The 15,293-nt window shown below is 36.1% G+C and overlaps 1 protein-coding gene across 2 annotated transcripts in view; it reads right to left on the bottom strand.

Moving 5' to 3' along the window:
• Positions 1-15,293, bottom strand: part of LOC102809831 (integral membrane protein DGCR2/IDD-like) — a 48,845-nt gene that overhangs the window by 20,238 nt on the left and 13,314 nt on the right. For both annotated transcript variants that reach the window (XM_078009433.2, XM_085491078.1), the window contains exons 3-6: positions 14,169-14,606; positions 9,111-9,335; positions 8,077-8,211; positions 7,000-7,123 (exon numbers count right to left, since the gene is read on the bottom strand). In XM_078009433.2, the coding sequence (XP_077865559.1) occupies positions 7,000-7,123; positions 8,077-8,211; positions 9,111-9,335; positions 14,169-14,606 (922 nt within the window). The remainder of the gene's footprint in view (positions 1-6,999; positions 7,124-8,076; positions 8,212-9,110; positions 9,336-14,168; positions 14,607-15,293) is intronic.

The raw sequence follows: 15,293 nt of genomic DNA, 5'->3' as shown, positions 1-15,293 counted from the left end.
TGCCTAATGCAGGTTTCAATCTAAGAGACAGTGCTTTTGTAAAGATCTTATATAGTCAGCACACAATAGACTAACAGGGCGCCAGTTTTTTAGCAGGTTATTGTTTCCCTTTTTGGGGAGAAGTGTAATGATAGCACGTCTGCAAGAAATGGGTAGTTCACCAGACTGAACTGATGCCTGAAAAACCTCAAAAAGATCAGTACCAAGGGTGGACCAGAAGTGTTTGTAAAATTCCCCAGGGAGACCATCAACACCTGGGGACTTAGAGACAACGTCAAAAGATCGATGTTGGATAAAAAACTTAATTCCTTTAGTTTTTTTCCAAACCCCCCACCCCCCACTGAAACTTAATTGATAAATATTGGTCATGACTACATTCAACATTAAATACAAATTGATAATCGGACAGTAGTATTGCATAGCAGTTGGTTGTTGAGTGGGTGTAAAAAGATTTTACAAATGCACCTCATTTGACGCACATATTTACACTCTGACAAAACCATTTTCTCGTCTTGGATGTATTTTTTTTTCATTTTCTGTTATTTCTGTCAATGATTGGATAGCAAAAAAAAAAAACGAACTACAAAAGGTCAAGGTCAAAACCCCCCACCCCCAAACTAAAGCAACTAAGTTTTTTATCCGACATCGATCTTTTGACGTCGTCCCTTACCAACTGCAATAAGTTTGACTGCTGATGTTAGTTCGTCAAATGTAATTTCAGCCTCACAGTCTGATTTTAATGTGTCGTCAAGTTGAGGGAGACCAGTTAGTAATTTCTGTTGGCACTCTTGTGACACAGGGCCAGGTGAAAATAAATCTGTGTAAACATCTTTTACTATTTGTCTCATTTCATGGAGGCTATCAGTGATGGTTCCATCTTGTTTCTGCAGTTGTGTCATCATTTTCCTGCTCCCCTTTTCTTTTTCAATGTTGAAAAAGAAGCAAGTTGGAGCATTACTCTCATTAAGAACCCTGTGTCTAGATCTTATGGCTGCTCTCCGGACTTCCTTTTTTACCAAGTTTTCATATAATGTTTGCTTCTCCTTGAGTTGGTTTGTAAGACTGGGGTTAGTCTTTGCTTGTTGTTCCAAGGCGTTAATTTCACTTTGCATATGAGCTTTAGTCTGTCTGAAGCTTGTGTGTAGCTTTGTAATGTATTGTTTGGTTAAGTCTTTTATTTTCAGTTTTCCCACATCCCACCACAATTGAATTGTTTTAAAACGGTATTTTTCCTTTCTCCAGGTTGACCAGTAATCTCTGATTATATTGCAGTACTCCTCGTCTTCAATGAGGCTAGAGTTGAAGCACCAGACTGGAATACATTTTTTAGTGAAAGTGAATGAAAGGTAGAGTGTAACAGGGCGGTGGTCGTAGAAGTTTAAGTGAGACTGAATAGTGGCAGACTTAATTCGTGTGGCAATGGACTTGGTAATGTAAAAAGTGTCAATGCGAGATTTACTTTCATTTCTACTCTAGGTGTATTGTTTAGTTGTGGTATTGTGGTAGTGCCATGCATCGACAAGTTTGAATCGACGACAAATGTTGGACAGTAAGTTGGAAGATGGTAAATGGGTTTCTGGGCTGTTTGCCCTGTCATTTTCAGCATTTAGGGTACAATTGAAGTCTCCCCAATGACCACTGGATCAGTATTTACACTGTTTAGGTGATGTTTTAATAACTTTAAAAAAATCAAGTCGTTCTACACCATTAGTTGGCGCATATACATTAATAAGGTGTACTGGCAAACCCTCTCCATAGTATGGGGGCTCTCCATACTACTTGCCATTGGGCCTCATCAGCAGGTTCTGTATGCGTTTCCCGGAGGAAACAAAAATCACTTGAATGATTGGTTTTGAGAAGTTCAAAAAGTTGGTAGCGTTGGAAAGAGTCTCGACAACCATGGACAGTCCATGTTATTCCAGACAATGCAGACATAGATGACAAAAATATAAGAACAAGAGACCAGTGTTTATGGTAAGATATGGCGCTGATTATTTTTGTATTTTCCATTGAAGAAAGTATTGTTATCTTTTCTGTGTTCACAGGTACAGTTACAGAACAAGTAGTTTATTCCAACAGCAAGTGAAAAACTATAACAAAGTGCAGCACCTTTCATTTGCAGTGACACAGCTATAGTGACAGGGAGGTAAGTCACATGATCCCCTGAATAACTTAGAGTACCAGACATTAATTTATTTAGATTTGCAGCGGATTGGAAACATGAGATACAAACAAGTGTTAAAAGGCACACAACACTTTTGCAATTGTCATTCCGACGAGAGATTTTAGCCTTATTGTAATGTACATTGAAGTGACTAATATATTTTAGTACAAAGAAAAGAACAGTTGAAGTAGTTATGTTTTTGAATACCAATCTTTGGTTCAGATGCAACAAAGTTAATATGTGACACAAAATAAATGCAAAACGCATGACAAGTTGGTGTTTAAACTGGCTAGGGAAATAAACCACGTAATTCCCAGAGTACATTGGAGTAACAGCCAGTAATTTATTTACCATAGGTTAACAGTGCCTAGGAAGAAAAGAGTACAATCAAGTGTTGACAGGCACACAACACTTTTACAATTGCCTTATCCAATAGAGATTTCTGCTTCCAGGGAAAAGGCAGTTGAAGTAATATTGTTTGATATCCTTGCGTTGATCAGATACGACAAAAATAGATGGAAACACAAAATAATAGCAAGACACATGGCAGTGTGATGATTAAAGTTTTTTTATTTTATTTTTACAGCACCTAAGATAGAATGATATAGGAAAACAGAGAGTTGGAATAGTAATTGCCATTTCAGGGATGGCTATGGTTTCTTTGTAATGTACTATCATTGTAATTGAGTTCATTTACCTTTCTTTTGTTTTTTACCTAGTTTACCATCAGTTGTGATACCACGTCTTATATTAAGCAGTTCATCTGCCGGTTTCTTATTGCTTTCATCATCGACAATGTTTTTTGTTACATTTATATAGTGCTTTGCCAACTTGGATGTCATTCGTTGGACTCTAATTTTTTCTTTACTGGGTATTTCAGTATTTTTACGATAATGCTGAAGTGACCTCACCAATAGCTTGAGGTCAGAACAAAACTCCATCGCGTGTTCTACAATTCTTTTCGAGTTGTATGAATCCTTAAGGAAAAGCTTAATAGATTCATCAGACAGTGTTCGTTCTTTTGCTTGATCATCTTGCATTAGTTGCGATATATCAGAAATATCCGAGTAAACATAATCAACGTCATCTTTGTCTGGATGGTCAACAAACTTTTTGTCAAAGACATTGATGACCTCAGGAGAAACCTCCGAATTCCTGTCACCAGAAAATGAAGGCCCAGCATCCCCACCAAGTGTAGGGATAGAGTCAGGGGTTGGAACCCGGTCCTCACCAGTACAAACACCAATTGAATCATCGACTGACATTGCAAGATCAAAACCAGTCGTTAAAGGGTCAATCTGACTTGAACTATTTATGTTATCAGTTTCATTGTTATCAGCAGATTCATTTGCATCACAATGAGCACCGCACGCGTAAGTGTCAATGACTTTAGTTTGATCAGTGTCGATTACATTAATGTCATTGATTTTATTTTGAGAGCAGGTTTTAATTTTATAAGCTGTATTTTTATTTGTATTGATATCAGTTTTGCATTTAGTAGATTTATTTTCATCAGTTTTAGTTGCACATCCATCAGTAGCTTTGTTTTTTTCAGAAATATTTTGACTTTGATCGGCATGCATTTTATTTTGACCTTCATTGTTTATGTTTTCGTTTTCAGCTTGTTTAGTATTGCTTTGTACTTCATCAGTATTACTCACACTTTCTGTTTCTGTGTGAGAAATTTCCGTTTGTTTATCATCAGTTTGTACATTCGTGCATGGAGCTCCATGATTCATGTCGGTTTCGTTGGGTCCTACTATTTAACGCCCGGACACGCGAGGGAGTGTCCGGGCACGCGCGGAGGCGAACAGGGGGGAATACCTAACGCGCGGGGCAGCGGCAGCAATCCTTGTACTGTATAATATTCGTTTATGCTCATAATTTGAACAGGTTTGGAAAAGATCGATCACGGGGCGTGTATACAGAAAACTACTGGTATGTAGCTCGCCAACTGGGCTTGGGATCTCTCCATCGCGTCAAGTAGTCATTCATTTGCAAACGTGAATTCGTACAGCGGGCGATGAACTAAACTTGACCTTTCGATGTGTCGCTTCCAAGGCGTTGTGATACTCTCTTTATTACTACCTATATCCATGCTATATTTAATAAAAGTGGGAACGTCATTCAGTTTCATTGTTAACGGCAGGTTACACTAGCGCACCGGAAGCATGTGTGCGAATAGAGGTCATAGTCGTCGCATCGCGATTTTATAGTAGCTCACATACCGGATTCACACCCTGCTCGGGGATCATGTGGTCTGTGTTACGAGCCCGGCCGTTACAAATTGGTCTGGGATCAGCTTGTAAATAATCTACTGTAACTATACACTGCACAAACAAACTACAAGAGATTCCATAAAATAGAAATACAAGGTGGCGTTTATCACGCCATTAATTTATTCAAGACCTTTTGTTACCTGTTATAGCTCCAAACAGAAACAACAAATGCTTTGTCTCTCGACGCAACTCGCCCTGGTTATGTAAATGTTTTCCCTTACCATCAGGCTCCAAGCCGGAACAAATGACAACCTTTTTTTGTCTGAATTACACAAGTTCATCATATTTGGTATGTCATGTTTATTTGAAAAAAAAAACGTGCCTTGCTTGGGTTGAACCACAGTTACCAAAAAATAGTGACCGTGGTTGAACTGAATTAGGGACAGTGTATGTTCCCCTCTTTGTTGTAGTTGTACAATAGAGTGTCAATCACAGCTGAATACGTGTCGCGGCGTCAACCTTTGAAATATGTGGACGAAACGTAATATATTCTGTACACTATACTGTGCACGAGATTGACCAAACTCTGTGTTTTCGACAAGGCCAGGTTTACCGTAAACTGCGTGTACAATAAGAAATTTACCGCATGCTGTAAGAGTGGGGGACAGGGGGTGGGTGACTGGTACAGGAAATAAAATAGGCATCTTAAGTTTTTACAGGAAGTTACCATTTACAGTAAAAAAATCGATTTTTACACTTAAAGATATATTTGATATTTTGTGTTTAAGAATCTATATTGAAAGCTTAATGTGGAAAATGCTTTATACACTTACAAAATATACGATCTTTGTACAAATCATGGATGAATAAAACGGTTGATTACAATTTAAATCTTGTCCATGGCTACGAATATACGTTTTTTATTTGTTTGAATTACATTACAAAGTATAAAAACATTGGACGAAAATATCCCCTCTGTACCGTACACGAGATTTACCGAACTCTGTACCGTTCACGATATTTAACCGTATGCGATATTCTTAGGATACCGACTTTATTGCAAGTGTGCGTAGCATTGTCACCTGCATACAATGCTGTGTTTACGGGGACACATAACAATGAGAAAACAACATGAGGTGAATAATTTCTGCGTAACAGACGTCTTACATGGTCATTTTTGAATCTTACTAAACAATACTACGGGAGTCTTGCCACACTTGCACAAACTTGTCCTGTCATTGTCCTTCGACAATGTCGGCACATTCGTAGGACTGTCACCCCCATGGATCGAATGGTATTGTCCTATTGTTAAACACAAACCCAAATTAGTAAACAACATGGCGGACTCGACTTGCCGGAATGCCCGGGCGTCAATCATAAAAAGTGTGGATAGCTGCTCGAATTCGCCACTCCGGTTCAAATTTTGAGCATAAACAAATATTATACAGTACAAGGATTGCTGCCGCTGCCCCGCGTGTTAGGTATTCCCCCCTGTTCGCCTCCGCGCGTGCCCGGACACTCCCTCGCGTGTCCGGGCGTTAAATAGTAGGACCGGTTTCGGGTATTTCATTATTAGTTTCTAGTTGTGAGATTTGTGTATTAGTTGTTTCCATTTCTGTTTCACCACTACTGGTATGTATGTTTAATGTTTCGTCATTTTGTCAACAGTTGCGTCTTATGTGGCCCTTTTTGTGGCATTTGTTACAAACAATTTCATCTGTAGACAAATAAATTCTGTAGGTATGTTGCTCATGTATAACGTTTATGACACCATCAATTTTATCACTGCAAATCATGTAGACTTGTCTGCGAAATGATTTGACGTGTTTGAGCTGAGGTATTTTACAACCCAGGGGAATTACACGCCATATTTGTGCAGTTCTGCCTCAAGGGCAGCGTTTGTGATAAACGGTGGCACACCAGACAGTATTACTTTGGTTGCAGGTTTAACTAAGGGCTCCACATAAAGAAAACAATCACCTATTGTTTGAACACCAAGTGTACACACCTGCTCCACCGATTGCAACGAATCTAGAAAAGCAATCACGCTGCCACTGACACGAGAGGCAGCGATTACATTTTGAGGGCCAACAATATCTGCCAAAGCACTAACATATGCCTCAATACTGACAACCAGTGATTGATTCGCATCGAATTCCATGTTTCCTGGTCAATCCCGAAAATGGATTGACACGTGTGGTCAATGTGGCAGTCGCCATCTTGGCTACTCCACCAAACTAAAACGACCAACAACAAAATCAGTCGAAAAACGGGCAGATTTTTGCCGAAATGAACCAAAAATGAGTAAGTAAAACCAGTGAACACTTATAAAAGGATTGAAACAAAAAGAAAACTTGCGCAACTATTTTGAAGGTGAAAAATACGGCTGTCAGCAGGAGCTCAGGTCGGCGTGTGTATGCCTCATTTACATACATACATACATACAGACACAAACTGCAATGATTCCCATTGTGTGCTTCGCACACAGGAGGTAAAAACATGGTACACACAAAAGTGACAACTGTGTTGCATTATAAAAAAGCTATTATTTTAAGTTTAAAGTTGTGTAATAAAGTTATTATTATTATTATTATAACTGCAGTTAATATTTCTCACCTATATGGAGGTGGGGGTTCTCGATAGATGCCAGCATCAATATCATCCATTGGGGAGGTCGGGGTCAAACTAGAACCAGAATCTAACGTACATGTATGACCTGATCTGTGAGTAAATTCATTTCCTGAAAAGAAAACATGTACATGTACAATATTAACTCTATTATGGGTGTATGTGCTTACATAAATGAAAGGTGTGTCATATTTTAATAATCTAGTATTTTAATTGCATAATAATGACAGAGCTGCATCAAAAGAAGTTGTATTTTAATGGGCATGTGCTTCAATACTACGTAAATGACATTCAAGTCTATGGTTAAATCAGACGTATTTTAATGATCAAGTATACGATAAATTGTAATTTTTGATTTAAATGCGCTTTTAACAGAGCAAATGCAGTACACAGGGTCTATAAAAGTTGACAGTGATGAGAAGATATTCAATGCGGACTGATATTTATAGTTTTAATAACCAATGTCGATTATAGAGAATTTGTCTATTTAAATTTGATGCACAAATTATATCAGTAACAGTTCCTTTCCCAACATAATATTGCCAGAGTAGTGCTTATTTTGGTAGAGATCTTAAAAATAAGTCGCACTACAACACTAAATTGAAAGAGTGCCCAAGTGGTTATTATCTTATATGATTTTAATTCAGTAGTATAGAAACATGTATAAGTACCAAAATGTTTGAAATACATGTAAAGGCCTTGATGTCATACATTGTTGGAGTTTGCATTTTTTTTTCAGAGAACGTAGGGGAAGTGAAAATGATTAAGCATGATTGCAGAAGAAACTGTCACTACCAAGGGCTTGAATATCAGAAGGAACCCATTTTCAAGAAAACAATTAGATAAAATAACAGCGTATAGAAGTAATATAGTCCGGGGAAAATCTGTATTTTCCAACGAGCATCAAGGAAAACTCCTTGGGATCAAGGCATTTGCCGTCAATGCCCCTGTTGAGTTCAAGCCCCGTAATACAAAAGAAATCATTGTGTTCTACTTGAAATGTCAGTAAAATTTAATGTTTGTAGAATGTGAAAATACTCTGACTGATGGTACCAGAGCACTTACTTGATGTGTAATGGATGAGAGCAAGTCGTCTTTGTCGCAGTCTATACACCATGAATAGTAGTAGACCCAAAATAAGAAATGATGTAGCCGATGTCAACACCCACCTCATACTGGTACTAAAATCTAGTAGGTCTTCTGTAACGCAAAACATTAATATACATCTATCACAGTGTTTTAAACAAATTTCATCATGAAGATAATGTGGAAATGGGGAGAAAAAACGAAATTCAAAGAAAATGGAACAAGCAATTCAAACTTCATTGAATTGTTTGCCAATTCTATTACCTTATGGTAATTTTTTAAAACAAAACTGTGGTAACTGTTTTTTAATGAGAATCATTTTCAAAGGGTAATGGATTTTTTTTAAATGAATATACTGATTTGATTTGTCATTATTGCCGAGCTGATTGTACTTCAACAGACACAGTAAAATTCTGATTACTAGAAGGCAATCAAGAGTGAAAATATATGCAAATTACATAATATATCTCGGCTGTATTGTATGTTTGTAACACTTGCAAAAGTTTCTAATTTCTTTATGAAAAAGAAGACCAAGTTGAGTCTTGAATAGGGTTGTTCACTCAAGAAAACAACTCTATCAGGCATTGATGAAGAATTCTTAAAATCCAGATCTCTCCAGTTCTGATCCAGAAAAATATCCTCTACTTTTTTTATTAACTTGTTTCATTTTTTGACAATGAATAATCATTAAAAACATTTTTCTTTCTATTTCAACCGCCTTGTAAAAATGTCATGAGAATAATTTTATAATTATGTTTGGCCCAAAATTTTGTTGAAAAATCAACCTGAAGTTGCTGTTTCCATGGTAAATCTTCAACAAAATTTAGTGGGTTTGTGAAACCCCTCCTAGAAATTGTCTGTGAATCCATCAATAACTTTTTGTGTTATCCTTCTAACAGATAAAACACTATAGTAATCTATTTAATATAAATGGCCAACAGATGGCCATAAAATACAACAAAACTATTGAAGCCTTTCTCTCATGAGGGGAACTAATTATGGAAGTGGCTTACCTTTAGGATATTCATCATCCATACACGTGTACGCACAGCATTTCTCTGGGTCTTGAATAGTATGAATACAATCTGGGGGTGGAGCACACTGAGCTGATCTACACATATTGGCTTCTCCAAGAGTACATGTACAGTTCATACAGTTATCAGCACCTTGGGGAGTGAACCTTTGACCTTCATCAACCCGTCTGCCTTTATTGTCCACACAGTGCTTATCTGATATGCCTGAAAAAATTAAGTCATTTACAACTATCTTTGTCGCCCTCGTGCAGTTGGGTTGGGAGATGATGTAAAAAATATTTACTGCTAATTTATTCATCACTAAAAAAACAAACAAATGGCATTCTGGGTAGTTTACCCACTGTTAACTATGTTTGTATAGAGTATCATACCTGTGATATAGGTCTTGATCAAAATTGTTGAATTGTTATTTTGTAAACAGGACAAAAGTTGGTGGTGGTGTTTAATGTAAATGTCCCATACTACAGTTTAACTCTCTGTAGATAATAATGTAATAACTTGGAATAATTTGTTTATGTAATTTTTGAAATCTAATTATAGTCAAACTGAATCATCACAGTTGTTACATGTCCCAGAAATAAAGCTGATTCAACCATACTGGTACTGGTATATTGGATAAGTTCAGTACCCCCTCTAAATAATAACAAGTCCACCATTTCAAAACCAAATTGTTATTTCCTCAATTCTGACACACAAATCCAAAGCTTCATTATAATATTTAATAAAACAATTTCAAATACAACCATGCCACCCTTGCAAAAACATTGTTTTTAGAAATAGAATTAGTAGGTGTCTGATATGTTTTCACCATAATTGTATACCATTGAACATTTCACGAGGTTCCTGAGTGACAGCAAAAAAATGCCATTAAGAGGTTTACATTACTCTCTAAATCATTACCGGTATTTATATTAGAAAATAACTTTACGATATATAAAAAGTGTTTAAAAGGATAATGTATGGACTATTTTTTAGATGCATAGAAAAGCAGGCTGAAATACATGTCAAACAGTTTGAAATGGAGAAAAAAAGAAATACCGGATTCTGTCGTAAATTCGCCCAGGGCCGTTTAATGGCAGTTCAGGTTTAAAAAAAATCAAAGAAAGCTTAGAAAGAACTCCCATGTGCTGAGAGTATTGGAGACACATTAAATATAATTTGAAATTACTTAGCTGAAAACTAATTATGCAAATCAGAAAATTAATATGACCAGATTTGAGTGTAAAACTAATGAGGTCTGCGCAATGTAACAGAAAATCTATGTCTCCAAGTTTAATTGAAATGTGATTAGAACCAAAAAACCAAAAAATTATGAATTATTATGCTTATTAGGGAATTAATATGAACAGATTTTTACCCCAAACTAATTAGGTTTGTACATTGTCCTAGAGCATCTTTGTACTAAGTTTCATTGAAATGGAATAATTATTACCGTGAAAACTCCAAAATTTCGACCCCTCTAAAAATTCGACCGCCTATTTATTTGCCGGGTTTCGGTGTTTTATTTACCTCCAAATTTTCGACTCCACTAAAAATTGCCGACTCATTCTTATTCGAAAATTGCGACCAGTTTTAGTTTTCCCCCAAACGAAAAAAAACGATGTGAGCGTTCAAACGGGACCTTCCTCGAAGGCATGAATCCGGGTTTCTGATTGACTGAGAGATTTTTATTTTATTGGTAACGAAAATATATTCTAAATAAACGAAGTTTCAAATAAAAACGAACACAAAAATCTCGGCATGCTGCGTTTCTGAATTGTTGATTATTACTGTACTCAGTAGTGATTATAATAATGTACACAAAATAAATTTGTTGAATGGTTATGAAATACAAATAAAAGTCAACTTAGTTTCATCGTAAGCGAATGATTCCGGTCTCATATAAACGTTTGATGCTGTAGGATATCCGCCATGTTCTCTTAGGTCAAATAGGTCGAATCGCTAATTAACCAATCAAAAAGCTGGATGATGCCAACGTGTTCAAATTACCATAGCTTATTTAAATAGATTGATGTTGTAGTACGATATTTTGGCTTGGATTTTGATGCGAAAACGGTATGATTTTTTTTAAATAAAAAAATTAGTTGTTTTTAAAAAATAAACTGGTCATCTGAAGAATAATTTAACATTGTTCACAGTGATAACAGCTCATTCTCGAAAGGAAGCTTACCCGCTCACGCTAGTCACGATAAAAATCATACACGTGTACTCTTGAATAGACAAACGTCAATGACTACGGTAAAACTTAGACTCTATTTTAGCCGGCAGGATTGATTGAAATGTCCGAAAAATGACGCCAAAATACACCTTAAAAGTCCCATTTTATTTTTTAATCCAAGGGCGAATTTACGGCAGAATTTGGTCCCTCAAATAACGGACACGTGAGCTTTGATTCTAACCGGATACATTGCACTGGGTCGGGGAGATAGTTTGCTAAACTTCCATGCATCTTTTGTCCAATGGGTACCTGTACTTCGAACATTCGCAAGTTTTTCTAGGTAGTGCGAGACAGCTTTGTCTTTTGACCTATTAGTTTTGTGCTGACCTCTTCTCCGCGTCTTGATGTTTTGTTTTGCTTGTCATAATACTCACTGATTGATGACTTTGTTTAGATTTTGAGTTACAACTCGGCCACGACCTTTGCTTTTACCGTGAAACATGAGGAAGTTTACGTCTATTGACGGACATTGCATTTTTTAAAAACTAATGAAGCACACTGTCTATCATCCCCATTTTTTCATTTGCTGATTTCTATTCTGAAAAATTCGACCGTCCGAAAATGCACCTTAATTTTGACTCTAAAAACACGTCACATATCTAACACCAATTATTTAAAACCGGTCGAAATTTTGGAGTTTTTACGGTACTTTAGATATCAGTGTGAAAGCTTAAAATTGGTTAATTATGCAAATTAGGTAATTAATATGTACAGATTTTAACCCACAATTATTCAGGTCTGTCTATTGTCCTACAGCATCCATGTACATTCATTGATATGTGATGTATAGTACCTGAGATATCAGTGTGAAAGTTGGTTAATTATGCAAATTAGGTGATTAATATGCACAAATATTTACCGGAAACTAATTGGGTCTGCATAATTCTAGATTCATTGAAATGTGATGATTAGTACTTTAGATACTAGTATCAGTAGAAAAGCTGAAAATTAATTATGCAAATTAGGTAATTAATATGCACAATTATTTACCCTAAAACTAATCAGGTCTCTGCATAGTCCTAAAGGATCTATGTACCAAGTTTCATTGAAATGCGATGATTAGTACTTGAGATACCCGTGGAAAAGCTGAAAATTAACTAATTATGCAAATTAGGTGATTAATATGCACAAATATTTATCGAAAACAATCAATCTCTGCATAGTCCTTGAGTATGTAAGTACCAAGTTTCATTGAAATGTAATGCTAACTACTTATATCAAATGCTGAAAATTAATTAATTATGCAAATTAGGTAATTAATATGTACTGATATTACCATAAAAACTATCAGGTCTGTGCAGTGTCGTATGACAACTATGTACCAAGTTTCATTGAAATGTGATGATTAGTACTTGAGATATCAGTGGAAAAACCGAAAATTGACTAATCATTATGCAAATTAGGTAATTAGTATCCACGGATTATTACCAAAAACTAATCAAAACCTAGCATGAGTTCAGAGCATCTATGTACCAAGTTTCATCAAAATCCAATGAGTGGTTCTTTAGATATCAGTGGAACAGTCATAGAACAGCTAAAAATTAGCTAATTATCATGCAAATTAGGTAATTAACGAGCATGGATTTTTACCAAAACCTAATCAAATCTGCGCATTGGCCCAGAGCATCTATGCGCCAAGTTTCATCAAAAACCGATGTATGGTTCTTGAGATAGCAGTGGAACAGTCGGACACACATACACACACACACACATACACACATACACACATACACACATACACACATACAGACACACTAACTGCAAAGACTCCCATTTTGTGCTTCGCACATGGGAGTCAAAAAATTTAGACCAAGAAACCGCCCAGGGCGGTTTTTCGGCAGTTTTTTAAGGTGTTATTTTAATCTTTTCTGATGCCTAAAAGTTTCGCCGTAGTCATTGACTAGAGTATTGATGTTTATTGTGACTAGCGGTGAATGGGTTAGCTTCATTTCGACAATGAGTTGTTATCGCTGTAAATAATGTTAAATTTTTCTTCAAATGCTCAGTTTATCTTTTGCAAACAACTTATTTTTTGCCACTTTCCCATCAAAATCCAAGCCAAAAGATCATACAACAACATCGGCAAATCTCTTCCATGCTGAGTTCAATAACATTAACATATTTAAATGTGTTATGATAATTTGAACACGTTGGCATCATCCATCGTTTTCATTGTTTAATTATCTATTTGACCTGTCAGGTCAGGTCAAAACATGGCGCATATTCATTTCTACAGCATCAAGCGTTGAAAACGCGATCGAAATCATTCGCTTACGATGAAATAAGTTGAAATTTATTTGCATTTCATAACAATTAATTTTTTTTTTGCACGTTATTATAATCATTACTAGCTAATAATCAACAATTGTAAAACGCAGCATGACCGGATTGCGCTACCACGTTCATTCGCTACTAAGCAATGCAGTTGTGTTCGTTGTTATTTGAAACTTCTTTTGTAATATACTTTTGTTACTAATAAAATGAAACAAAATAATTGTATTTGGCGCACGATGTTCGTTAATGTGATTTTTTTTGGAGAAAGATGCACTGTCTACTTATTAATCCAGCTAGGAAAAAATGTATACAGCTTTAGTTTCTTTCGTTTTGGGGGGTCCAACTGTCGGTGTTGAAAGTCTGCGTAGGTGGATTTTTCAATGAAAATATAAGCCCCCTAAAAATATTTGATGATATTTTTTTGAAAATTTCTACCCCAAATAAGGGCCCACCAGCCGTGAAACCACCCAGGGCGATTTTTTGGATGGGTGAATCTACGGCAGAATCCAGTATATACTGATAGTTATTAACTAATGTATACTTACTTCTTTTGCACAGAAATGCTGACTTGAATCTACATTGCTGTACCCACATACGTGAAAAGAATTCATCTAGTTGCCATATTTGTCGTAGCTGTAACTGTCCACACAATCTGTCATCTTTATCTGAGACTGATGGGCCTATCAACGGTCCATCGTCGTTTATAATACTGAGAAAACTTTCATCAGCAACTTCCCACTCTGTGGTATGGTTATTTTTAACGTAGCGATATCCCATCCACCAATTATAATTAACTATTTTCTCATCAGATTGCCAATGATGACTTTTGATGAAAGCCAGTTCTGTTTCTGTGGTAACTGTTGCCAAGAAACCACCCAATGTGCTACACTGATCTTGAGCCTCCTCATAAGTGAGTTTGGCCTCAAAACTGCGATAACAACTGCCAGTCTCTGGGTATATTTGCCAGCCTATAGGACAATCACCTGCAAAAAGCACAAATAACATGGAGATTTGAAGTGCTGAAACCAATTTTATTTGCTTCAAAATTAATAATGTCAGATAATAATGTCTGCTCTGAAAGAAACATTTTATCAATAAGTTGCTGCAGATTATCTATATAATTAAGTATCATGAGAGAAAATATACACGATATAGCAAATATTATAAAATAATGCAAAGAGAACTATTAAAATGGACTGAGAATCTTGTTCAGTTTATAGGTGTTCATTTTATAGACGTCTTACAGCGAAGTCTAAACTAAACACCAAATGGACTGAAAAAATTGTCCAGTTACACATGACCTCTAGTTTTACAGTGTACAGTGGATTCCCCAAACACCAAATGGTCAGTTTATAGAGGTCTTACAGTGGTTTCCCTAAACACCAAATGAGCAAATTATTAGGTTTATACATACTGCTCATTTATAAGCAATTCAATAAAAAGGATCATAAAACATTTTTTTTTTTTTCAATAAGGCAGGCAGGATTCTGACTTAGACACCATTAGTATATTATTTTCTATTTGGGTCACCTCCAGCAAATGATGTTTTTATTAAAAACAAGTCATGAATGACACTGCCTTCGCTAGTTGTCATTCTAAAGTTGCATGGACATAAATTGGCAAACGTGATTTCTATGGCATTTTCAAGTTTATAGCACTCTCCATCCAGG

The sequence above is a fragment of the Saccoglossus kowalevskii genome, chromosome 16, assembly GCF_978046115.1.
Source record: "Saccoglossus kowalevskii chromosome 16, keSacKowa6.1, whole genome shotgun sequence".
In the NCBI taxonomy this organism is placed as follows: Eukaryota; Metazoa; Hemichordata; class Enteropneusta; family Harrimaniidae; genus Saccoglossus; species Saccoglossus kowalevskii.
This window is presented reverse-complemented; position numbering and strand designations above follow the sequence as displayed.